Raw genomic sequence first — 26,740 nt, 5'->3', positions numbered from 1 at the left:
GGTTGGTTCCGTCCTGTGGATGGATGCTTCCCCCCCCCCCCTTTTTTGGGGGATGGTGTTTTCGTCATGTTTCCCCGTTCTTGGGGTTCTACGTGACTTCTGGTCTTGGGTGCGCCTGCGCCTTTGTGTGCCTTCGGGACTAGTGTTGGCTTCTGTGTTCTCGAGGGTTCGGGAAGGTTTTCGCTACTTCCTGCATTATTGGAACGTCTGTCGGCTCCTCGTCCGGGTCGCCGTTTTGGGCTACTTGTAGCCCGGTTGCGCTGCGTGTGGCCAGTGGCCCGGTTGGGCTACTTGTGGCCCGGTTGGGTCACTTGTGGCCCGGTTGGGTCACTTGTGGCCCGGTTGGGCCACTTGTGGCCCGGTTGGGCCACTTGTAGCCATTCGCACACCAGTGACTGTCCCTTTTTCAACCCTTCCGGTCCCACTCATGTGCATGTCCAACCCATGCTAGAGTCATTCAAGGGACCCACCTTTTTCTGGGGGGAGCCCTGTCGGCTCCCCGGAGCTATCCAGGCTGAATGGATATGTATAATTTTCTGGCATCAGTCAATGCATGGAGTTCTTGCCTACCGGGGACCACGAGCCAGAACCTGGCCCCCTCTAGAGAGGCACGAGGAGCAATGGCCTATAGAGACCTCCTTTATGATTGGGAGCATTCTATGTCTGCCATCGACCGGGACAGGCACCCAGAAAGGTAGGCTCCCCAAAACAAACCCCTATTCTGGTAAGCTATTGCGACCGAAGACCGAACAGGTGGACAGAACTCCCCAAACGAAAATTAGCCCTCATGACTTCATTATATCGCCGCGCCGCCGTCTGCGCAACCCCCCCCCTCCCTGGGAGGGGGAAGGGGGGAGCCCCAGACCCCACTGTCGGCGACCCAACCATCAGTTCTCAGGCAGATGGGATCTGGTGCAGTCTTGCCTCTGGCTCCTGTTTGCAGTTACAGTTCTGTTCCTGGTGGTCTGAGCTGTCCCTTCCGGTGGTGTGTGGGCCAGGAGTATTATTCCACGGTGCTCGGGCTGCATGCGCCTAGGGTTATCTTCCCTAGGTGCCCTGTAAGTACTGCCCTTGGGGCTTAGGGCTACCTTCCCTGGGTCGCCTTGGGGTCTACCTCCGCTGTGCCGTGTACTGCTCGGTACTTGGCCGCCCTTGGGGTCAGCTGGGTTTTTTTCTTGCCCTTGTTTGTCTCTGGGTAGGGGGTAGTTTTCGTCACTGGCAGGGGCGCGGGGTACTTCACAGCTAGTTTTCACCTTTAACAGCGGCCGGCTCTGTTCCGCCTGGGTACGTTGTCCTCTTGCGGGGTTTTTCTTTTGTTTTTGTTTTTGCCTGGTGGGGGGGTCTGCCTGTTTGGTCCCCCATCGCTGTTCTTGGGGTTTGTCTCCTGTTTGTCTATTTGGTGGTCCTCCCCGGTTGGCCCCCGTGAGTGTACACATCCCGGGGGTTCAGCTATAGCAGTTTGTTGGTAGTTTTGGGAGCCGGTTCGCAGTACCCTGCCTGGGCTTCCCTTAGTGTGTTATCAAGGCTGAGGGCCCTGGAAAACCCCACGGGGGCTACGTGGTCCGATGGATGTGACCCCTGAGTCCCCCCTCGCGTCTTGCGAGCTTGAAGGTTGCTCTGTCCCCTTGTCTCAGGGGGACACTCACCGGTTTTGCTTCCGCCATGCTGCCTGTTGGGTCGGTGATTGTTTTGACCCAGAGTCGTGCGACGTGTGTTGTCTGTATGTACTCCACTTCACCCAGGCTACTGCGCCTGATATGCGGGTGAGGGCAGCTGAGGCGTTGCATGCTCGGTTTAGGTTGCTGCAACGCGCTAGGTTGGTCGCTGCCTCGGATGCCCCGAGACTGCCCCGTTTTGGTTATAGGGACCTGGACTTGGGGGTGGGGGTCGATTCGGCTCTGGTTCCGTCCGCCCCTCCAAGTCCTTACCCTTCTGTTGCTTGTTCGGTTCCCCCCCCCCCCCTTCCTTGCTGCCAGCTCCTAAACGTCTGAGGGTTTCGGAGCCGGGGCTGGGTTTAGTCGGTTGTGAGACTCGGGCGGTCTCGGGGGTGTCCCCTTCTGGGGCAGGGGCGGAGGCATTCGAGCCTGGTCCTTCTGCTGAAGCTTCTGGGTCTAGCCAGTGGGCCCCCTTTGTTCCTGCTTTGTCGGCTGCTCCCACCTTTTCTTTGGGGGTGGGGGCTCAGGAGGACGGCTCGGCCCCGGGCCCTCTGGGTGAGGTTCCTGGGGTTGGGGAGGGGTTGGCTTGGGGGCCTTGGGCCCCATTGGACCCCGCCTGGGTTTTTTTGCCCTCCGAGCGGGGCTTGGTGTTACAAGGAGAGGGGTTCTCTTTCGCTCCCTCCGCGTACGAATTGGATTTGGTGTCCACCCCTCCCCGAGTTCAGTTCCATGATCCCGAGGGTTCTTCTGTTCTGTCTTTCCAGAGGTTTCCCGCTTCCCGTGTTTCGGCTTCGGAGGTGCAGGAGGCCTTGGCGGCTTACCTCTTGCGTAACCCGGATTATGCCTTCCTGATGGATCCTCGTTCCTTCGTGTACGGATCCCCAGGTTCGTGCTGGTTTCGTTATGAGGTTCCCGGAGTCGTCCTGGTTGGCAGACTGTCCTCTCTTTTCGTTGGAGGCTTGGCACACGTTCTGTCGGTCCCGTGCGCTTGAGTGGCGAGAAGTTACCTTGGCGTTGCAGGTTTTCCTGGGGGCGCTTTCGAGCATCTGAATGCTTGTTTGTTCGCCCCTGCCCTTCCGTGGGATGTTGGTGTCATGCAGCTTCACGTGCAGGTTCCTTCCCTCTCGGCTGCCTTGATTGCGAAGGATTTGCGGACTCGTGGCCTGCTTGCTTCGGCTCTGCGTTTCTTTTCCCTCCTGGAGCTATCCTCGGATTGGCTCGAGTTGGATGTGGGAGCGCTTGGGGCCGCTGCTGGGTCTGGTGCGCTGCCCTCGGCTGTGCGGGCGTCGTCTGCTTTGTTGAAGCTCTTCGCGCTCATCCTGAGTGATGCAGTTTCGCGGTTCTATGCTTCTCGCCTCGCGTGTTGTCAGGCGGTGCTAGCGTCCTCCTTGGAGTCTGCCTGGGCCCTGGCTCTTCGTTTATCCTCGCCCTTTTGTCCGTTGCTGTTTGCGGAGTCTGCGGTGGGGCAGTATCTGCAGGCAGCCTTGGTTAGTTGTCGGCCTATGTCAGAGTTGTTGTTGCTCTGGGGGGCTCGTGGGGGGGCCTTCCTGGAAGGGTCGTGCCAGGGCTCGGGGGTTTTTTCGTCGGGGTAGGCTTTTGGTGCCAGATTCGGGGCTGGCGGCGCCTTCGGTTTTGGCTGTTGCTGGATGGAGTGGGCTCCGTCCTGTTCGCCGCCTGGTTCTCGCAAGGTGCGTCGGCCCTTTCGCGGTTCGCCCCATTGACGGGGCGATAGGGGGCGGCTCGCCCGGTTTGCCCACGCCTAGTCCCACGATTCATGGGCTTTTCGGGTCGTTTCACGCGGCCTGTGGTGGCGTTGGGTGGCTCTTCCTCCCTCGGGAGGTTTGTTGCTTGCGGGGCAGGCCTCTTCTCCTGCGCTCTGTCATGTCATCTCGGAGTGGGTTCGCTTGGGTGTAGTCGAAACGACGTCGTCCCTCAGGTGGGTTTCCCGCCTGTTTCTGGTTCCGAAACAGGACTGCGCGGACCTCCGGTTCATTCTGGACTTGTCCCGTCTGAACCCGTGGGTGTTGTGCCCCTCCTTTCGGATGACTACGCTGTCCCAGGTCCGTCTTCTCTTGGAGAGGGGCGCTTGGATGGTGTCCCTGGATCTCAAGGATGCGTATTGGCACATCCCGGTTCATCCGGAGTTCAGGGACTGGCTCGGTTTTGTTGTGGGGCATCAGGGTTACCGCTTTCGTTGTCTTCCCTTTGGGTTGAATCTGGCGCCACGCGTTTTCACACGCCTCACTCGGGTCGTGGTGACCCGCCTGCGTCTGCTAGGTGTTCGGGTGCTGGCCTATCTCGGCGACTGGCTGGTTTGGGCTCCCAGCCGGTCCGCGTGTCTGCTCGCCAGGGATTTGGTTCTTTCCCAGCTTGCCAGGTTCGGGTTCTTGGTGAACTGGCGGAAGTCCCATCTGGTTCCCTTTCAGGTTCGGTCTTGGCTGGGTCTGGTTTGGAACGCTCGGACTGCTTCCTTGTCTCTTCCTCCGGCGGCTCTCTTGCGCCTGCGGTCCCTCCTTCGCCCGTTTCTGAGGGGTTCCCGGGTCACAAGGCGGTTGCTCGAGAGTTTGTGCGGGAGCCTGAACTTTGCCATGATGGTCTACCCGCCGGGTCGGGTGTGGCTTCGTCGGCTGTTCTGGTTTCTTCGGGGCTGGCCCTTCCGCCTCTCTCGCGATCGTTGGGTTCGACCTCCGGGGGCTTTGCGTCGGTTGCTGCGTCGCCGGCTTCCTTTTCAGGTTTTTCGGGGTTTGGTGCCTTGGCGCCTTCTCGTGCCCTCGCTCGATGTGTACACGGACGCGTCGTCTCTTGGCTGGGGTTTTGTGACCAGTGCTCACCAGACCGGCCAGGGACGGTGGGTTCCGTCTTTCCGTCGGGCTCACAGCACAGTGCTGGAGTTCGCGGCAGTGTGGATTTCGCTCCGGAGGATTCGAGTTGCTCGCGGATCGACGATCCGGCTCCATTCGGACTGCACCCCGGTGGTTCATTGTTTGAACCGAGGGGGTTCGATGCGATCCTTGGCTCTTTGGGGCTGGTTGCTTCGGGTGACTCGTCTGCTGAGTTCTCGGGGTTTGGCTCTTCTGGCGGTTCATGTCCGGGGGTGTCCAACGTCCTGGCGGACGGCCTGTCTCGGTTTCGTCCCCTGTCCTCGGAGTGGACGATCGATGCCGACTCCTTCCGTTGGCTGTGCCGGATGTTCGGGACTCCGGACGTGGATCTCTTCGCGTCGGCGTGGTCGAGGCGTCTTCCCGTTTATGTGGCGCCCTTTCCCGACTGCGAAGCCGTCGGGGTCGACGCCTTCCGGCTGGACTGGGCGAGGTGGGATTACCTGTACCTCTTTCCCCCGGTTCCGCTGTTGCTCCAGGTCCTGACTCGCTTGGAGACTTACCAGGGTCGTGTAGTCCTTCTGGCCCCTTGGTGGCCGGCCCAGCCTTGGTTTCAGGCGCCGCTTGCTCGGTGTCCGTTGTTACCTATCGTACGTTACGGCTCGTGATCCTACAGCAGCCAAACTTTAATAAGTCTAGGGATACGACACAACTGCTGTTCTCAATAGCGAATCACCAGTATAACCCCTTAATGGGTAATGAGCATAAAATAGAATCTTCATAGGACTGAAGAATAAAGACTAAGCATATATATATCATTTATATTAAATAAATCTCAAAGGCAAACAGATGATTATATGGTCACAATATATCACATTAAAAATATCACTGTAACTTCCAGACATTAAATCAATACTAAGAATAATTATATGGCTAGAATAAAAAGAATGACTTAACTCCAACAAGTGTTATCTCCCCGGTTTCTGCTCAGCTACTAAACAAAATCACGCGAGAATCAAAAGAGATTGCCTCGCCCCGCGAATAAATTGCCAAAGTTACAATATTTATTATTTCAACAATGGAGCACTACATTGTGACAAGAGTAATCTTAAACTAACTTAATGAATAATTAGTACATATTGATATAGACAACAAAAGTACGTGTTTCTTTACATAGTAATTAAAATATGCATACAGAATAGCATAATGGCATGCACACCCCAGCAACGGACGATCCCACGACAATTTGCCAGATACAGTTCACTCAATTATTATTTCACTCTGTTACCCACTTATGATCACATATAAATCATTAGTTCCCGTGGGAAAACTGATCACACAAAGAAATAAACAATCATTCCCACGATACGCTGGGCCTAACGCCAACACTGTAACATGAATGTGCATTTGCATAGAACATATAAGTATAACAATATACATGCTTGTAATTTACATACAATTATAAATGTACATATTAATATATTCACTTACGTATCTTATAAGGGTACGTAACACTTCCACCTCCAAGAAAAAAAATGCAATGGATTGAAGATCAATGGCATTTTTTTCAGAAGTAAAAATGTTAGGTAAAAAGAAACATTTCATTTATGGTACATCAAAACTTCTTGACAAAGCATCAGCAATAACATTTTGTCTGCCTGGAATATGTTTGATTTCTACATTAAATTCCTGCAAAAACAATGACCATCGCAGAATTCGTTGGTTCTTGACTTTCATCATATTTATAAAGATAAGGGGGTTGTGGTCTGTAAATACTAACACTTTATTTCCTGATAAGTAAATCTCAAACTTCTTGATTGACAATATAAGACCCAACGCCTCCTTTTCTACCACGGAATAATTTCTCTGAGCTGCATTAAATTTTCTGGAATAGTAATACACAGGATGCTCAATCTGGTCTAAACCAACTTGAATAAGCACAGCACCTATCCCAACATTAAATTCATACGCACCATCAGGTGTAACAAAAGCAGTAACCTCTCTAGCATACTCTGTTAATGGAATTTGATAATACCCTTTTGACAAATCAAGCTTACTTACATATTCGGCATGACCTATGGACTCTATACATTCTTCCAACAAGGGTAAAGGAAAAACGTCCACTGTAGTGTTCTTGTTCAGTTTCCTGTAATCCACGCACAATCTCCAGGTTCCATCTGGTTTTGGCACTAACAAACACGGAGAGCTCCAAGTACTTTGACTTGGCCGAATGAAATCATGCTGGAACAGATATTCCACTTCTGCTTGCATAATTTTCCTCTTTTCGGGATTCACTCGGTACGGATGTTGTCGAATGGGGGTGCTGTCCAGGAGCTGAATGTCGTGTGTGATGAGGTGGGTCTGGGTAGGAACCTCCCCAAACAGAGATGTATGGTTGTCCAGCAGAACCTGGAACTCATCACGTTGTTCCTCCTGTAAATGACATAGCATCTCCCTGCCATTGGAACTGGAACTGAGAAGTGGGATATTAACAACATGTCCCTCACTACAATTATCCTCAGGTGGTAACTCTTCCCGACTAAAACAAGCTACTACACCAGGTCCAACATAAGCTTTTAATCTGTTAATGTGCACAGTCATTTGGGGTTCTGAAAGATTAGGGTTAATTAGTTTATAAGTTAGGTCTCCCACCTTGTCTACCACTTGGTAGGGTCCTGCGAACTTATGGGACATGGAAGTCCCCATACGAGGTTTCAACACCAACACCAAATCTCCGACATCAAACGACCTTAGCTTAGCCTTGAACTTCTTGTCATATCGTACTTTCATGGCTTGTTGAGTCCTTCCCAGATGTTCTTTCGCCAACTCACGAGCCCGACACAACTTAGCCTTGACCTCGCTCAAGTACAATCCGCTCTGATGAACAGAGACATCTCCCAACAACTTTTCTTGTAGCATTTTAAGAGGACCTCTTACTTGGTGACCAAACACTAGTTCAAAGGGTGAACAGCCCAATGACTCTTGTAGCCCTTCTCTAGCAGCAAACAACACAAAGGGGAGATTCTCATCCCAATTACGTGGATGAGTTTCTCCGGTTGTCTTTAGCATTTGTTTCAAAGTCTGGTGGAAACGTTCAAGTCCACCTTGGCTTTGTGGATGATATGGACTGGACAATTTGTGCCGAATCCCTCGGGATTCGCAAAAAGTTCTGAAAACTTTAGAAACAAAATTTCCCTCATTATCACTCTGAATAACTCTAGGCATTCCAAACAACGAAAAGAATCTTTCAAGACACTTGATGAGATTATGAGCCTTGGTATTCCGTAGAGCATAAGCTTCAGGAAATCTAGTAGTCATACACATGAGAGTGAACAAAAACATGTTACCCGATTTAGTCTTAGGTAAAGGACCCACACAATCAATTACAACATGAGTAAATAGTTCATCAGGAACTACAATAGGTTGCAATGGTGCTCTAGGTACAGATTGATTTGGTTTACCAACAATTTGACAGGGTATACAGTTATGACAATATCTGACCACGTCTTTCTTTAACTTTGGCCAGAAAAAATATTTACTTATCTTATGGTACATATTCGTGATACCTTGATGACCTCCCATGGGGTCATCATGTGCAGCCTGCAGGACCTGCCTACGATAATCATTGGGGACAACGAGTTGGGTTCTAATCTCACAATCCTCTGAAGAGGGAGTTCCCTTGGGTCTCCACCTTCTCATCAGAAGTCGATCCTTGAAGAAGAAACCCGTCCCTTCCTCCAATGCATCAATATTATCAGGAGCCTCAGAAATACACTTACTTAAACTAGGATCAGTAGTCTGTACAACACTTAAGGGCAATGACTCAGACTCAGCAGCGAGCGGGCAAGAACCTAGTAGCTTTATCTCTCTTCCCGATTGATCGGAATAAAATGGAGTCATAGCTACTTCGGCCTCACTCTCGACAACTGGCGCACTGGAGACAAGCGGGCAAGGTACAGATAGTTCAGCCTCCTCACCTTCACTTTCCTTGTGATTTAGGTTCGGCGGGGCTTCTACTACGGCCTCACTCTCATCATCCAGTCGAGTCATAAAAGAATCCTCAAGATCCACCTCCCACTCCTTTACTGAAGGGGTCCTGGTCTTGGGATCAGCAACCTTAGTGAAGACAGGATTACTCTCACCTGTTTTTCCCATTGATCTAGTAACAACACAAGCAGGGTAAATAATATCATCATCTGCTTCCGGTTGAGCTAATACATTATGGGGTTTAGTTAACATGATGGGACACTTGGGCCCTACAACCATTTGGTTGCCAAAATCATTACCTAGAATAATGTCTACCCCAGGAATGGGCAGTTGTTTACTTACACCAACATTACACCATCCTGAAGTATATTTAGAATCAAGGTTAACTTGCAATAAGGACACTGGTTGCACACTTCCGGCAATACCCTGGAGAAGCACAACTTCACCCAGATCTCGGGTGTCAACATCATCAAGTACCTTCTGGGTAATAAGAGACTGTGAAGCTCCAGTATCACGGAGTAATTGAACAGTCTTATGTCTACCATTAGTACATAATAAGGTACCTGTGGACATATAGGGTTTGAATTCAGCCATCCAATTGGGACTGACTGTAATACATGAAGAATTAATAGGTTGCACTCCTTTACTCATAATAAGACCAGTTGGTCGGAGTTCAGGATGCAAACTAAAACATGAAGAAATCACATGCCCCCTTCTCTTACAATGGGTACAATGTTTGACAGTGGACACACTGGTATAACCAACTGCCGGTTTAGAATTAGCATTACTAGGCTTAGATGATCCTGGCAATGGAGTAACCATCTTAGGGTTAGTAAGAGAAGAGTTCACGGGAGTAACTGTCGCACCAGGAGGAGACTTATACTGATAAGGAGTACGGTGAGCATTGAAATTTACTCTACGACTAGACTTAGGTGAAGTGGCCATAAACGGGGCCTTAGTCAGCAACTCATGCTCATCCGCGAGCTTTGACAGCTCATCAATATCGGTTACATTCTTTTGTTCTGCCATAAAAGTAGACAACTGGTCTGGAAGACAGGACAATACTTCTTCCATTATGAGAAGATTCTTTAGAGCATCAAAATCAGTGACTGCAAGTGACTTTAACCATCTGTTGCAAAAATTCGTCTTCTGACGAGTAAAATCGGCTATTGTCTGATCCTTGATTCTCCTTAGGTTCCTGAACTTTTGCCTGTTTGCCTCTGGATTTAGTTGGTATGCATTGAGGATGCTTTTCTTTACAAAGTCATAATCAAAACTATGAGCGTCAGGGAGGGATGTGAAAACCTCCTGACTACGCCCCTTGAATTGAGACTGCATAATGGCTACCCACTGATCCCTTGGCCAGTTCATACTGATGGCAATTTTATTAAAATGTGCAAAGAAAACCTCAGGATCTTCCTCATTGAACTTGGGCAACTCTATATACTTATTCATCCTGATGGGATTATTATCACTATTTGTTGAAACATTACTAGTATTTCCATGCCCAGCTGCCATACGCTGTGATTCAAGCCTGAAGTTAGTGTCAGCCATTTGTTGTTGAATCTCTAATTGCCTAGTTTGTTCCTCGGCTTGTTGCTTCTTTGTGGCTTCAAGTTGCAACTCAATTAAACCTCTCTGGTTTTGTGCCGCAATTTCTAAACGCCTAGTCTCCAGCTCCCTTTGCTGAGCTTCAGCCTCTAATATTTTCTGTTCTTTTTGAGCTTCAAGCTCTAATTGGCGAGCTTCTAACTCAAGACGCTTTAACGTCATCTGATCACTCGACTCCTCTCTTAACTCCTCTAGAATTTCTTCATCTAAATCCCCATTCTCAACAAAATGCGTCACAATGACTTTCAATATTTGGGCTTTAACCATTCTATTGCTGGCGGTCAAATCCAAATGATTTGCCATTTGTATTAACTCAGTCTTTTTAAGGTTCTGAATCCCTTCAAAGTCTGGGTGAGCCACCAACGCTGCAACTTTCTCCTCCATCGTTACTAACACTTGGCACTTGATTCACAAAATTAATTAACACAATGGCACTGCACTACACTTCACTGTAAAATTGTCACCACACTGAAAATTCGCTTGGCCTCACTGCACAAACAAAATATATAGGATGACTTACCTCAAAATCGTGAAACGTTGTTACTTGACACACAGGAAGGCTTGCTTGGCACATGGAATAGTTCTTAAGAAACACACAGAGACACTTGACACTGGTACCTAGGAAGGCAAGGTTAGATTAGCATAGTTAAGTTAAGTGGGACAATATCTCCCGGACAGGCCCCCATAACTCTTTGTTACCTATCGTACGTTACGGCTCGTGATCCTACAGCAGCCAAACTTTAATAAGTCTAGGGATACGACACAACTGCTGTTCTCAATAGCGAATCACCAGTATAACCCCTTAATGGGTAATGAGCATAAAATAGAATCTTCATAGGACTGAAGAATAAAGACTAAGCATATATATATCATTTATATTAAATAAATCTCAAAGGCAAACAGATGATTATATGGTCACAATATATCACATTAAAAATATCACTGTAACTTCCAGACATTAAATCAATACTAAGAATAATTATATGGCTAGAATAAAAAGAATGACTTAACTCCAACAAGTGTTATCTCCCCGGTTTCTGCTCAGCTACTAAACAAAATCACGCGAGAATCAAAAGAGATTGCCTCGCCCCGCGAATAAATTGCCAAAGTTACAATATTTATTATTTCAACAATGGAGCACTACATTGTGACAAGAGTAATCTTAAACTAACTTAATGAATAATTAGTACATATTGATATAGACAACAAAAGTACGTGTTTCTTTACATAGTAATTAAAATATGCATACAGAATAGCATAATGGCATGCACACCCCAGCAACGGACGATCCCGCGACAATTTGCCAGATACAGTTCACTCAATTATTATTTCACTCTGTTACCCACTTATGATCACATATAAATCATTAGTTCCCGTGGGAAAACTGATCACACAAAGAAATAAACAATCATTCCCACGATACGCTGGGCCTAACGCCAACACTGTAACATGAATGTGCATTTGCATAGAACATATAAGTATAACAATATACATGCTTGTAATTTACATACAATTATAAATGTACATATTAATATATTCACTTACGTATCTTATAAGGGTACGTAACATCCGTACCCGAGGGTCTTCACGCGGCTCCGCCTCTTTCAGCAGATTGGTCCGGCCCTGTACGAGGCTGGTTCCATCTTCTCCTCGAGTCTTCGAGTCTGGTGTTTTGACTAGGGTTTATCATTCGTTATATGGTGCGCAGGTGGCTTCGTTGTTGGTCTCCCACCTGTGTGCTTCTTCTCAGCGGCAGTATGAGGTTTCCTGGCGGTCCTTCCGGTTTTTCCTATCACTGCGTCGGTGTTCTTCGGTCTCTGATAGGGTTGTTCTGTCCTTTCTCTCTTGGCTGTTTCAGGACCGTCATCTTATGCCGAATACTGTCGCTTCGTATCGTGCGGCGTTGGCGGAGCCGCTTCAGCTTGCTTTTGGGGTTGATGTTACTTTTGCCCCGTTTCGCAAGTTATCCCGGGCGTTGTTTCACCTCCGGCCTGCTCATGCGCCACCTGAGCCGTCTTGGTCTTTGGACCGTGTGCTCTCGTTTCTATCTCTGCCCCGGTTTGTGGTGGCCCCTTCTGTTCGGGATTGTTTTTCCAAGGCTCTTTTCCTGTTGGCATTAGCCTCGGGGGGTTGGGTTGGCGAGCTTCATGCTCTCCTCCGGCTTTGGGGTTTCTGCTCTTTCGGTCCTGGTGGTCGTTTTGTTCGTTTGCAGCCGTCTCCCTCTTTTCTGGTGAAGAATGAGTCAGCTGCGTTCCGGAGGGGGCCGTGGGTTGTTGATGCTTGGTTGGTCCGGCCGGGGGTGCATCATGTGTTGTGTCCGGTTGTGGCTCTCCGCCGTTATTTGCACGCCGCGGCTTCTGTTGCCGGGGATGCGCTCTGGGTTGATCCGGTTTCCCTTCTTCCCTGTTCCCGGGCTCGGGTCTCTCAGGTTGTCCGCAGGGTTATTAAGTGTAGCCAGCCTGCGGTTTTTCCCCGGGCCCACGACGTTCGTAAATTTGCTGCTTTGGCGGCTGTCTTTGGCAACATGTCTTGGGTGGACATTCGGGCCCGGGGTTTTTGGAGATTGAACAGGGTCCTGGCCGCTTGCTACCTGGTGAATGTTCCTGGGCCTGGTCGGGCCTGCGTTGCTTTGGGTCGACGGTTGCAGCCAGTTGTCTCGCCTTCGCATTGAGGAGTGAGGACTGACCGCCGCCTGGGTAAGTCCCTGTTTTTTCCTTATCTTTGGGTAGTTAGCTCCGGGGAGCCGACGGGGCTCCCCCCAGAAATCCAGCGTTGAATGTAATAAAATGCCATTTTCTGGGTGAGTCCCGGAGGCTCCCCGGCATCCCTCCCTCCGGTCGGCAGTGTTTTTCGCGTTTTTGACATCCAGCCTAAGAACTAATGGTGGGGTCTGGGGCTCCCCCCTTCCCCCTCCCGGGGAGGGGGGGGGGGTTGCGCAGACGGCGGCGCGGCGATATGACGACGTCATGAGGGCTAATTTTCGTTTGGGGAGTTCTGTCCACCTGTTCGGTCTTCGGTCGCAATATTTTACCAGAATAGGGGTTTGTTTTGGGGCGCCTACCTTTCTGGGTGCCTGTCCCGGTCGATGGCAGACATAGAATGCTCCCAATCATAAAGGGGGTCTCTATAGGCCATTGCTCCTCGTGCCTCTCTAGAGGGGGCCAGGTTCTGGCTCGTGGTCCCCAGTAGGCAAGAACTCCATGCATTGACTAATGCCAGAAAGTTATACATATCCATTCAGCCTGGATAGCTCCGGGGAGCCTCCGGGACTCACCCAGAAAATGGCGTTTCATTACATTCAACGCTGGATTTTTGTGTTATGAGGTGTGTGGGTTGTGGGGCTGGTTATGTACTCACCTGGTAGGGCTCTCTTGGTTGTGCTTGCAGGGTTGAGCTCTGGCTCTTGGGTCCTGCCTATCTGGAAGAACTTGCTGGATAGTACCAGTGGAGTGCAGTGGTGCTATAGGCACAATCGGGAACACTTTATAATCATCAGAGGTCTGTGGTTGTTACACGGCCTACTGTACTTGCGAGCATACACCTTATTGCCGGTACGTCCGTGGACTTCTGGGGCACACTAGCCTGTTTTCGAATAGAAGTTCCGGCCCATCCTGGTTGTGGGGGGGGGGGGGTATTTGGGCCTGCGGGCCGCTCCAAGCAGCTGCCTGGTGGGCCACCCTCTGGCCGGTCTAGCCTAGCCTCGGGCCGGGCTTGGGGTGTAAATGAGCTCCCAGTTCCCCATCCAGCAGGTATCGAGCGGGGTTCTCCGCCGTCGGTCACCTGGTGTGCAGGTTTCTGGGCTTGCTGGGTTCTGTCGTGTCTCCGTTGGCCCTGTCTGGGGTCTGCCTGCTTTGTTCTCTGCCTTTGCAGAAGCGAGTTGCTATTTACATGTTGCATGTTGTGGTGGTGCCTGTTGCTGCTGCTGCACATGTGCATTGGTACCGTGTTTCGCGGTGGTGTGTCCTTGCTCCTGTGTCCAGTTGTGGTGTGGCACTTTGCTGTTGTTATGTGCCTAGGGTTTGCGTATGGGGGGGGGGTTTGCTTGTTGTTTTTCGTGGTCTTCGGGTCCCTGGCTTGGCCCTCTCATGTGCGTGGTGTTTTTCTGTCCCTGCCTGATTGTCCAACCCTGGTAGTTTTCCTGTTTTTTTTTGTGCTTCAGCCCTTTCATCCTGCCTCTCCCCAGTCAATTCCTGGCATCTCCTTTGGTCGGTTTTGCCTGCAGTTGCTGCTATGTTGGGGGGGGGGGGGGTCGGTTTCCACTCCTTCATTTCCTTGTGCGTTCCCTTGTTTCCTCCTCTGCTGCAGGGGTGTTCTGTGTGTGTTCCTTGGCTTCTTGGGCGTTTTTTCATCCTGAGTCCTGTGGTGTGCTTTGTCTTGGTCTGTTGCAGTTGCTTGTACCCCTTGGTTCGGGTACTGTTTCTGGCGGCGACCCTTCCGCTTTCTTTGGTTTCCTAGCTTGCCCTGCCAGTTGGTTTTCTGAGGGGAGCCCCGTCGGCTCCCCGGAGCTATCCAGGCTGAATGGATATGTATAACTTTCTGGCATCAGTCAATGTGCTAGGAGTTCTTGCCTACCGGGGACCACGAGCCAGAACCTGGCCCCCTCAGAGAGGCACGAGGTGCAATGGCCTATAGAAACCCCCTTGTGATTGGGAGCATTCTATGTCTGCCATCGACCGGGACAGGCACCCAGAAAGGTAGGCGCCCCAAAACAAACCCCTATTCTGGTGAAATTATTGCTACCGAAAGCCGAACGAGTGGACAGAACTCCCCAAACAAAATTATCAAACTAGCATGACGTCATCATGTCGCCGCGCCACCGTCTGTGCAACCCCCCCCTCCCCGAGAGGGGGAAAGGGGAGCCCCAGACCCCCTACGCCGGCGATCCAACTGGCAGTTCTTGGCTGATGGTCATACTGGCTGGTCGAGTGCCTCTGGCTCCGGTTTTTGTTTCAGTTCTGTGCCTTGTGGTGTGGACTGTCTCTACCGGTGGGGTGTGAGCCAGGAGTAAGATTCCACAGTACTTGGGCTACATGCGCCTAGGGCTATCTTCCCTAGGTGCCCTCTAAGTACTGCCCTTGGGGCTTGGGGCCACCTTCCACAAGTCACCTTGGGTTCTGCCTCCGCTGTGTCCTTTACTGCTCGGTACTGGGCCGCCATTGGAGTCGGCTGGGGTTTTGTTGCCCTGGTTTGTCTCTGGGTAGGTGGTAGTTTTCGTCACTGGTAGGGGCGCGGGGTACTGGTTGATACCTGGTTGATACCTGGTTGATGGGGTTCTGGGAGTTCTTCTACTCCCCAAGCCCGGCCCGAGGCCAGGCTCGACTTGTGAGAGTTTGGTCCACCAGGCTGTTGCTTGGAGCGGCCCGCAGGCCCACATACCCACCACAGCCCGGTTGGTCCGGCACTCCTTGGAGGAATAAATCTAGTTTCCTCTTGAAAATGTCCACGGTTGTTCCGGCAATATTTCTTATGCTTGCTGGGAGGACGTTGAAGAACCGCGGACCTCTGATGTTTATAGCTACTGCACAGCTAGTTTTCACCATTAACAGCGGCCGGCTCTGTTCCGCCTGGGTACGTTGTCCTCTTGCGGGATTTTTCTTTTGTTTTTGTTTTTTGCCTGGTGGGGGGTCTGCTTTTACTATGGTCCCCCTTTCCTGTTCTAGGTGAATTTCTTTTGAATTCTTCTGTAGGCGGTACTCCCTGCTTGGCCCCCGTGAGTGGACACGTCCCGGGGGTTCAGCTTTAGCAGTTTGTTGGTAGATTTGGGCGCCGGTTCGCGGTACCCTGCCTGGGCTGCCCTTAGCGTGTACCAAAGGGTAAGGGCCCTGGGAAACCCCACGGGGGCTCCGTGGTCCCCTAGATGTGTCCCCGGAGTCCCCCTCGCGTCCTGCGAGTTTGAAGGTTGATCTGTCCCCTTGTCTCAGGGTGACACTCACCTGTTGTGCCTCCGCCATGCTGCCTGTTGGGTCCTTGTTCTTGTGACCCGGAGTCGTCCGATGATTGTTGTCGGTACGCGCTCTCCTTCACCCAGGCCACTGGTCTTGATAATCGGGTGCAGGCGGGTGCGGCGTTGCTTGCTGGGTGTGTGTTGCTGCAATGCTCTTGGTTTGCGGCCCCGGATGCCACGAGGCTGCCCTGTTTTGGTGGTTGGGGTCTGGACTTGGGGGTGGGGGTCGCTTCGGCTCTGGCTCCTTCCGCTTCTTGTTCCTCCCCTTCTGTTCTACTCACTTCCTCCCTTGCTTCCTTCTCCGAACCATAGGAGGGTTTTGGGGTTGGGGCGGGGTCTGGTTGGGTTGAGACTCGGGCGGTCTCGGGGGTTTTCCTTTTCCGGGGTGGCGGCGGAGGCATTAGAGTCGGTTCCCCCAGCCGTGCCGTATGGGTTTGACCAGTGGGCTCCCTTCATTAGTGTTTGCATGGCTGCCCCGGCCTTTCCTTGTTAAGCTGGGGCTTTGGGGGTGCGGCTTGGCCCTGGGTCATGCCCTAGAGGTTCCCGGGGTTAGGGAGGGGTTACCTGAGGGGCCTTGGCCCCGTTTTGCCCCTCTTGGGTCCTTGTACCTTTGGTGTGGGGCTGGCAGTTCCTCAGAGTGGGGTTGTTCCTTCCCTCTGTGTTCCTGTTGTTTTCGGGTATACCCCTCCCTGGGTTCGGTTCCGTGTTCCTTCAGGTTCGTCGGTCCCGTCGTTCATGGGGGTGTGTTTCATCCCCTTTTCCTTACCCTTTTCGCTCTTATGTCGCGATGCTGTTCATGAAAAAAAAAAGTGTTCAGGTAAGGTACATCCATACAAGGTGTGTAACAAACATTGATGGATTTCTATCTTGGCCTAGTACGCAGAGCCTCAACAGTTTCGTATCATCGTACCTGCAAGTTCCTTGGTCAGGGGTGCTTGTCGGGGTTCTAAATAAATAATAAATATAAATGTTTATTTAGGTAAGGTGTGTACGTCCAAGAGATTTTACAATGAATGATGGATTTATAGATAGGGCTAGTACATACAATGCCTGTAGCCACTATTAGGCAAAACATTCTCGTTGGTTCACAAGTCTTTTCGTACCTTCCAATATTATTGGAACGTCTGTTGGTTTTCGATGTGGTTTCCATCGGGTCTTTTGTCGGCCTTGTTGGTTCCCTTCCATCATCTGTTTTCTTTTGCTTAGTTTTTGCCTTGTTTTGTTTTCGCGTCGTCTCTACTTCCAGTTTTGGCGTTCTTTGTCTTCGTTCCGCACACCTTCCTGGTGTTTGTACGATGTCTGTACGTTGTGTGTACGATTTGTGTGTCCGCCTGGTGTACGAGCCACGCCTCCCGGTGGACGGGTGGTGCGTTTCGTACCTCGTGTGCTGGGGCCGCGGTGTGCGTTTTGTTTACGGGCGGTATGCTCGTGTGTTCGTGCCGTTTCTCGTGGTTTTCTACGGCTTCTTGCTCGTTTCTCCCTCCGGTCGTGGCCCTCTGGATGCTGAGGGTGTTTTGGATTTATGTCGGGGGATGTCACTTTGTTCTCCCTATGTCCTGCTTCGTCTTCTGCAGTGCACGCACCTCTGGCCGTATTCTCCTTCGACCTCGCATTTTATTCAGGTAAGGGTACAAGCTGTGCCTACTGCCTCGAGTATGCATGGCTTTCAGGCACACCTTTAGCGCTGCTCCTAGTATGTTACGTGGCTCGCCTGTGTTGTGGCACGGTCGTGTGTCTGCTTTGCAGGTGAGGTTGTCTTGTCTGGCGCTTCTGTCGGCCTAGTGCTGGTTCTCACTTTTGGTGGGGTGCTTGCCTAGTAGTGCTTGCGGGGGTTGAGCTCTGGCTCTTGGGCTCCACCTCTCCTCATGGGAGCCGGTCGGCCGAGCGGACAGCACGCTGGACTTGTGATCCTGTGGTCCTGGGTTCGATCCCAGGCGCCGGTGAGAAACTATGGGCAGAGTTTCTTTCACACTATGCCCCTGTTACCTAGCAGTAAAATAGGTACCTGGGAGTTAGTCAGCTGTCACGGGCTGCTTCCTGGGGGGGGTGGGGTGGAGGCCTGGTCGAGGACTGGGCCGCGGGGACACTAAAAAGCCCCGAAATCATCTCAAGATAACATCAAGATCCTGTCAGTTGACGGTTGCGCAGTTTCCTGAGCCTTCTGGGCTCTGTCTTCTTGTTTGCTCCTGTGGGTGGCATCTGCCTCCTCCACATGGCATTTTGGTGCTTTTGGCTTCCTTTCCCTCTGCCATTACTCGGGTTCTTTTTATTGTCTGTGGCTCCTTTGGGTGTTCACTACCTCCTGTGTCCCTTTGTGCGTACCTGCATACGGACATAAGTACAATGGCCCTACGGAGGGCCTCTTGGCCCGTGCGAGGCAGCTACTAATTTAAATTAAATTTTGCTCCGAGGGGCGAGTTTATTGGGCAGCGCCACTCATCTTGTGAGCAGACACACCGCCATAGCAGCATGTACAACACTCCCCAATAGGAGGAATACCTGCTGGGTTGTTCATCCTGTCACTTGTACCCAGACACAACTGGGATTTGCTTAACTGTCTCCAGTGAACAGCTCCTCAAACAAGAAGATTATGATACATTCCCACTCACTTACATGTCCAACCCGCCCTTGCACCAATAGTGGGGCCCCACCACCACGTTACGTGGTAATTGGTTCCGCACATCACCGGGCCTGTTACTATGCCGCACGGGTGGCGTGTGCCACTATCCCAGTTTCTATTGTTTCGTGGAGATTGGTCAATTAACACACACACTAAGGGACTACTTATCTTTTGTTGCATATACAGTAGTTGTGGGTGATCGTTGGCGGGCAATGGTGCGGGTTGGGCACACTGAGTGTCGGTACGGTGTCTCGCATGTCTGTTCTAGACCACACTTGCCGGTAGACTAGTTATTATTTGCTACTCTGCTGGTTATATGCTTGGGTGCCGCCTCAGTTCCCCACAGGTTGGCAGGACTTTTTGTTGGACTGTACGGAACGGTTTGAGTTCCGTCATTGGTACTTTGTGGAGCTTTGCTTCTCTCGTTAGGCTCATGCGTTTGTAGCGAGTATCTTCTTGGGATACTCTACTCCTTCCGCCACCCTTGTTCACTGTTCCATCCTTGTTTACTCTTCCCCGCTTGGCGGGATTGTGTCGATGGCTCCTGACTGGGGTGTTGGGTGTGGTGTTTGGTCACCTTGCGTGCGTCTTTAGTGCCTTTTGTCCATCTTTTGTTCTTTGTTGTCCTGTGGGGCTCTGCCCCGCATTTCGGTGCTTTTGTTTTCGTTGTAGTCCCCTGGGTCTTTTCCCTGTCTGGACACTTTCCTTGACTATCTTCGGTGTCTGCTGCACCCTCACATAGCCGAGGGAGAGATCTCAAGAACCTCAAGATAACCCTGCTGTCTGTAAGGTCCCTCATGTATGTACGCGCTCCTCTACACATTTTGTCGTTGGTTGTGTGTGTTACTTCCCGGCCGCTCTTTGGGCCGTATGACTCAGATACACTTTGTGTATCTGAGTCAGTGCTTCTTGATTATCCTGTTTGGTGCTCCGGTGGACCTCTGTCCATGTTCCACGTCCTGCTTTTGGACTTCTCCGGTGTTCCATTTTGGTACCGAGTTCCTGCGATTTCTGTGGTTTTCTGCAGGCTTCGGGTTGCACTGTCTGTGGGGGGGGGGGGTGTGTGAACTTTTCGGTCTGCCGCTCCTGCCTTCCTGGTTCCTTTTCTTGGAACCGGGTTTGCTGGGTTCCGGTCCTGGTTTCGGTTTTTCCTTGTTCCTTTTCCGGACTGGGTGTGTTTGTTTTCCTGCGGTTCTCGTCCTCGGTGGTTCTCCTCTTGGATGCCACGGGGATGCGTGTATCATTCTTCCCTGCTGGAGCTGGTTCTGTTGCTTCTTGGGTTGCGGGGTCGCTGTTTTTAGATTCGCGTTTTGCGCTTTCGATCGTGGTGTTCGTTTCTCGTCAGTTTGTGTCGGCACAGGTGGGTTCGTTATTGGTCTCCCACCTGCACGTTTTGTCTCGGGGGCGGTGTTTGGTTTTCCTATCACTGCGAAGGGTTCTTCAGTCTTTGATAGGGTTGGTTTGTCTTCCCTTCGGGGTTGTTCTGGGACCGTTGTCTGGGATTGTCCTGTCACTTCATGTTGGGTGGTGCTGGCAGAGCCGCTCCTGCTTACGTTCAGTGTTGCGGTTCCTTCTGCTCCATTCCACTTGCTGTCCTGGGCATCGTTCCCCTCTGGCCTGCTCTTGAGTTTTGGTGCCGTCCTGGTCGTTGGCCTGGGTGGTCTTTTTCTTCTCGTTTTGGTCTTTGTTTTGTCTCTGGTTTGGTTGTTCAGTTAGGACGTGTGGTATCCGCCTCCCGGTTTCTTCCCTGTTTTACTTATCTTTTGGTAAGGTAGCTCCGGGAAGCCGACGGGGCTCCCCCCAGAAAATCAGCGTTGAATGTAATGAAACGCCATTTTCTGGGTGAGTCCCGGAGGCTCCCTGACATCCCTCCCTCCCTCCCTCTGGTCGGCGGCATTTTCGTGTCTTTTGACATCCAGCCTAAGAACTGCCAGTTGGATCGCCGGCGTGGAGGGTCTGGGGCTTCCCCTTCCCCCTCTCGGGGACGGGTGGGTTGCACAGACAGTGGCGCTTCGACATGATGATGTCATGCTAGTTTGATAATTTTGTTTGGGGAGTTCTGTCCACTCGTTCGGCTTTCGGTAGCAATAATGTCACCAGAATAGGGATTTGTTTTGGGGCGCCTACCTTTCTGGGTGCCTGTCCCGGTCGATGGCAGACATAGAATGCTCCCAATCACAAGGGGGTTTCTATAGGCCATTGCTCCTCGTGCCTCTCTGAGGGGGGCCAGGTTCTGGCTCGTGGTTCCCGGTAGGCAAGAACTCCTAGCACTTTGACTGATGCCAGAAAGTTATACATATCCATTCAGCCTGGATAGCTCCGGGGAGCCTCAGGGACTCGCCCAGAAAATGGCGTTTCATTACATTCAACGCTGGTTTTTTGGGGTCTTGTGATGGCTCGCGTCGGACCCGTCGTTTCTAAACTCCCGGCGGGCTTGCTTGCTTTGGGGAGTTTTTCTGTTCGGCAGACGTTCCATCCCCTTGTGCCGCCTGGGTTTCGGTGGTCGCGCCCGAGATCTCCCCGTGGCTCTGCCTTTTCCTGGGCTCAGAGGGGCCTTGTCGGGGCTGCTTATGTTCTGCCTTGCGGTCTCGCCTCCGGTTGGTGGTCGGGTGGCTTCGTGGTAGGTGTCCCACCTGCATACTTCTCTTGGCGGCAGTATGGGGTATTTTGGAGGTCCTTCCTTTTCCTGTCTCTTCTTAGGTGGTTACTCTTGTTAGCGTCAGCTTGGTTTTCTGGTGGGGGTTGGGGGCCATCGTCTTGCCACATACTGTTGCCTCTTTTTGTAATTATCTAAGTGTAACTACCTAAGTGTAGTTACAGGATAAGAGCTACGCTCATGGTGTCCCGTCTTCCCAGCACTCTTTGTCATATAACGCTTTGAAACTACTGACGGTCTTGGCCTCCACCACCTTCTCACCTAACTTGTTCCAACCGTCTACCACTCTGTTTGCGAAAGTGAATTTTCTTATATTTCTTCGGCATCTGTGTTTAGCTAGTTTATATCTATGACCTCTTGTTCTTAAAGTTCCAGATCTCAGGAAATCTTCCCTATCGATTTTATCAATTCCTGTTATTATTTTGTATGTAGTGATCATATCACCTCTTTTTCTTCTGTCTTCCAGTTTTGGCATATTTAAGGCCTCTAACCTCTCTTCGTAGCTCTTGCGCTTCAGTTCATGGAAGCCACTTAGTGGCATGTCGTTGCACCTTTTCCAGTTGATGTGTTTCTTAGGATAGGGGGATAGGGGCACCGTACAACTGCTGCATATTCCAGCTTTGGTCTAACAAAAGTCGTGAACAATTTCAATAAATTTCTCAGCCGCTGGTTTGTCTGAGCTGGCAGCCTCCCCATGCCGCACAACACTATGAATACCGCTTCTTTTTCTAAATTTCTCAAACCATCCCCTGCTTGCCTTAAAGTCTTTCTCTGCACTCGTTCCAGGGATTTTCTTTACAAGGTCTTCGTGCAATACCCTTGCTTTCTCACAAATGATGGCCTCCGAAACACTACCACCCACTAACTTCTTGTTGTGTATCCAAATTAATAACAACTTTTCCACTTCCTCAAGTATTTGTGGTCTTTGTTTCGTGATTGTTGATACTCCTTTTGCCACTTTGGCACTCATAATATCCTTTTTCTTGGCAAGTATAGTGCATATCGTTGACGTGGATTTGTTGTACTGCCTATAAAGTTCAACAACATGTGCACAATTTTCATGCTTCCGAATGATCTCTTGCTTTTCCTCTACTGTATTGATATATCTTTATCTTTCTAATGCAGGCACCCAATATGAAAGCAATGCAGAAGCTTGACCTGGCTAGAGAGAAGCTTCAGGAGACAAATTCTGAGTTTGACAGTGCCCGCAAGCGTGCCAAGAAGGCCAAGCAGGCATTTGAGAGAGCTAAGAAGGATCGTTATGACCGTTTCATGGCATTCTTTGAACATGTGTCAAATGAGATTGATGGCATTTATAAGGTAAGTCACAGGCGACCATCTACAACCTTTTTTATATAACAAAGTGTAATTGGGATAGTGGAAACATTTTTAAATGTATATTTAACGAGGTCAAAATTTGCTCCTCCACACTCCACCTTGTCTCTCATCACCCACTGCTCCTCCACACTCCACCTTGTATCTCATCACACACTGCTCCTCCACACTCTACCTTGTCTCTCATCACACACTGCTCCTCCACACTCCCCCTTGTCTCATCACACACTGCTCCTCCACACTCTCATCACACACTGCTCCTCCACACTCCCCCTTGTCTCTCATCACCCACTGCTCCTCCACACTCCCTCTTGTCTCTCATCACTCACTGCTCCTCCACACTCCACCTTGTCTCTCATTAACCACTGCTCCTCCACACTCCCTCTTGTCTCTCATCACACACTGCTCCTCCACACTCCCCCTTGTCTCTCATCACCCACTGCTCCTCCACACTCCCTCTTGTCTCTCATCACTCACTGCTCCTCCACACTCCACCTTGTCTCTCATTAACCACTGCTCCTCCACACTCCCTCTTGTCTCTCATCACACACTGCTCCTTCACACTCCCCCTTGTCTCTCATCACACACTGCTCCTCCACACTCTACCTTGTCTCTCATCACCCACTGCTCCTCCACACTCTACCTTGTCTCTCATCACCCACTGCTCCTCCACACTCCCCCTTGTATGTCATCACACACTGCTCCTCCACACTCTACCTTGTCTCTCATCACCCACTGCTCCTCCACACTCCCCCTTGTATCTCATCACACACTGCTCCTCCACACTCTACCTTGTCTCTCATCACCCACTGCTCCTCCACACTCCACCTTGTCTCTCATCACCCACTGCTCCTCCACACTCCACCTTGTCTCTCATCACCCACTGCTCCTCCACACTCCCCCTTGTATCTCATCACACACTGCTCCTCCACACTCCCCCTTGTCTCTCATCACACACTGCTCCTCCACACTCTACCTTGTCTCTCATCACCCACTGCTCCTCCACACTCCACCTTGTCTCTCATCACACACTGCTCCTCCACACTCCCCCTTGTATCTCATCACACACTGCTCCTCCACACTCTACCTTGTCTCTCATCCCCCACTGCTCCTCCACACTCCACCTTGTCTCATTAACCACTGCTCCTCCACACTCCACCTTGTCTCTCATCACCCACTGCTCCTCCACACTCCCCCTTGTCTCATTAACCACTGCTCCTCCACACTCCCCCTTGTATCTCATCACACACTGCTCCTCCACACTCCACCTTGTCTCATTAACCACTGCTCCTCCACACTCCCCCTTGTATCTCATCACACACTGCTCCTCCACACTCCCCCTTGTCTCATTAACCACTGCTCCTCCACACTCCCCCTTGTATCTCATCACACACTGCTCCTCCACACTCCACCTTGTCTCATTAACCACTGCTCCTCCACACTCCCCCTTGTATCTCATCACACACTGCTCCTCCACACTCCACCTTGTCTCATTAACCACTGCTCCTCCACACTCCCCCTTGTATCTCATCACACACTGCTCCTCCACACTCCACCTTGTCTCATTAACCACTGCTCCTCCACACTCCACCTTGTCTCATTAACCACTGCTCCTCCACACTCCACCTTGTCTCATTAACCACTGCTCCTTTATGCATGTTTCAATGTACATTTGATGCCATAAGGTATTTAGTATAGTTATAATTTCATAACTCATTTGCAATTATATATTTCTTGGCTTAGATTCTATTTAATGTTCTTTCAAACAGGCACTTGCCAAAAATCCATCTGCTCAAGCTTTCTTGGGACCAGAGAATCCCGAAGAGCCGTATTTAGATGGCATAAATTACAACTGCGTTGCACCTGGCAAGAGATTCCAGCCGATGTCCAACTTGTCTGGCGGAGAGAAGACCATTGCTGCGTTGGCACTGCTCTTTGGCATTCACAGGTGGGATCACTCGTCTCTTTTCCTCATCACTACTTACATAGCAGACATTGCATATCTTCCTTTGTTTTGTGGGTGAGCGTCCTGGTGGCTCTCTCAACCTCACACATTCCATGTCACTTCACCCAGATTTTAGGCAAATTTTCTAGCAACCTCTTCGATTTCATGCAGTTTGGTACATATACAGATCTTGGTGAGAGAAATTGAATAAATTGTCTCACATTCGTAGCTAAAATGATTCTGGAGATGCACTACGTTGAATTTAGCGAAAAACCAGCATTGAATAAAATGAAATGGCTCTTTTTGGTAGTTATCTCACTAAGACTGCTCCTGAGATTATCTCATGCAACTTTAGTTGCATGAGTACATATGGCCTTCTGGGGATCACAGCCTACACTGGCCCCCTTCTCATGAGGCACAAAAAGCCTCATGAGAAAAAAAATGACATTCCGCAATTTCATCAGAAAAGCATCCAATAAGTCAGCAAAACATTACAAACAACTGCTGCTGTCAAAAGACTCCAAAACCATTAAACTTCCAAATAAATCTTCAAACAGTACCAAAATAACCCTGCATTGAATGTAATGAAACACCATTTTCTGGGTGAGACCTGGAGGCTTCCCGGAGCTATCCAGTGCATGGAGTTCGTGCCTACCGACGACCACGAGCCAGAACCTGGTCCTCTCAGAGAGGCACGAGAATCAATGGCCTATAGAAACCCCCGTGTGGTTGGGAGCATTCTGTGTCTGGCATCAACTGGGTCTGACACCCATAAAGATAGACGCCCCAAAACGAACCCCTATTCTGGTGAATATATTGCTACTGAAAATCGAAAGAGTTGACAGACCTCCCAAAACGAAAATTAGCAAACGAGCATGACGTCATCCCATTGCCGTGCCGCTGTCTGTGCAACCCTCCCCCCATCCCCGGGAGGAGTAAAGCAGAGTTACCTTGAAGTGTTTCCGGGGCTTAGCGTCCCTGCGTTCCGGTCATCGACCAGGCCTCCTCGCTGCTGGACTGGTCAACCAGGCTGACACGGCTGCTCACAACCTGACGTATGAATCACAGCCTGCTTGATCAGGTATCCTTTGGAGGTGCTTATCCAGTTCTCTCTTGAACACTGTGAGGGGTCGGCCATTTATGCCTCTTATGTGTAGTGGAAGCATGTTGAACAGTCTCGGGCGTCTGATGTTGATTAGAGTTCTCTCTCAGAGTACCTGTTGCATCTCTGCTTTTCAATGGGGGTATTCTGCACATCCTGCCATGCCTCCTGGTCTCATGTGATGTTATTTCTGTGTGCATTTTTTGGACCAGCCCCTTAATATTTTCCATGTATAAATTATTGTGCATCTCTCCCGCCTGCGCTCAAGGGAGTACAGATTTAGGCTCTTAAGTCGGTCCCAGTAGTTTAGATGTTTTACTGAGTGGATTCTAGCAGTAAAGGATCTCTGCACGCTCTCCAGGTCAGCAATTTCTCCAGCTTTGGTAGGGGCTGTCATTGTGTATCAGTACTCTACTTTAGAAAGCACTAGTGTATTGAAAAGTATCATCACCAGTATAGCATCTCTAGTGTAAAAGGTTTCTGTTATCCAACCTGTCATTTCTGTGGGGAGCCCCTATGGCTATCTGGAGCTTATAGGGCTAATGTATTTTATATTAGACCGGGACATTAGCTAAGGAGTTCAGACCTATCAGGGACCAGCGCCAGAACCTGGCGCCTTCAGAGAGGTTTCAGGGAGCAATGGTCCTGGAAAACCCCCTTGTGGTTGGGGTTTTCCTTATCTGTCATCGACCGGGGTTAGGCACCCAGAAAGGTAGGCATAACAAAACAAACCCCACATGGTAAAACACTAAAACAAAAAACCGAACAGAGAGGTAGAAACTCCCTACAATCCCAAGGAAACAAGCTAACATCACACTTTACTGCCACGCTGATCGTCCGTGCAGCCCTCCCAATCCCGAGAGGGGGAGGGGGGAGCCCCGGACCTCACCGCGCCGGCTGCCTAGCATCAGTTCGTAAGCTAATGTCAACCGGGATAGATGCTTCTCTGGCCTCAGTTTCCTAGGCAGTGTTTGCCTTGTGTGGCGTTCACTGCCGTGTGTTGTGTTGTGCGGTGGCCAGGTGTTCCTCATCAGTACCAGGGCTGCATGCGCTTAGGGGCTTCCTT

General features: G+C 50.6%; 1 protein-coding gene across 2 annotated transcripts in view; it reads left to right on the top strand.

The window, feature by feature from the left end:
- SMC1 (structural maintenance of chromosomes 1) overlaps nucleotides 1-26,740 on the top strand; it is a 236,364-nt gene that overhangs the window by 163,713 nt on the left and 45,911 nt on the right. For both annotated transcript variants that reach the window (XM_069334324.1, XM_069334323.1), the window contains exons 13-14: nucleotides 22,418-22,612; nucleotides 24,397-24,575. In XM_069334324.1, the coding sequence (XP_069190425.1) occupies nucleotides 22,418-22,612; nucleotides 24,397-24,575 (374 nt within the window). The remainder of the gene's footprint in view (nucleotides 1-22,417; nucleotides 22,613-24,396; nucleotides 24,576-26,740) is intronic.

This window comes from Procambarus clarkii, chromosome 31 (assembly GCF_040958095.1).
Source record: "Procambarus clarkii isolate CNS0578487 chromosome 31, FALCON_Pclarkii_2.0, whole genome shotgun sequence".
Taxonomy (NCBI): domain Eukaryota; kingdom Metazoa; phylum Arthropoda; class Malacostraca; order Decapoda; family Cambaridae; genus Procambarus; species Procambarus clarkii.
The sequence above is the reverse complement of the archived record's forward strand: the minus strand, read 5'-3'. Positions and strand labels throughout refer to the sequence as shown.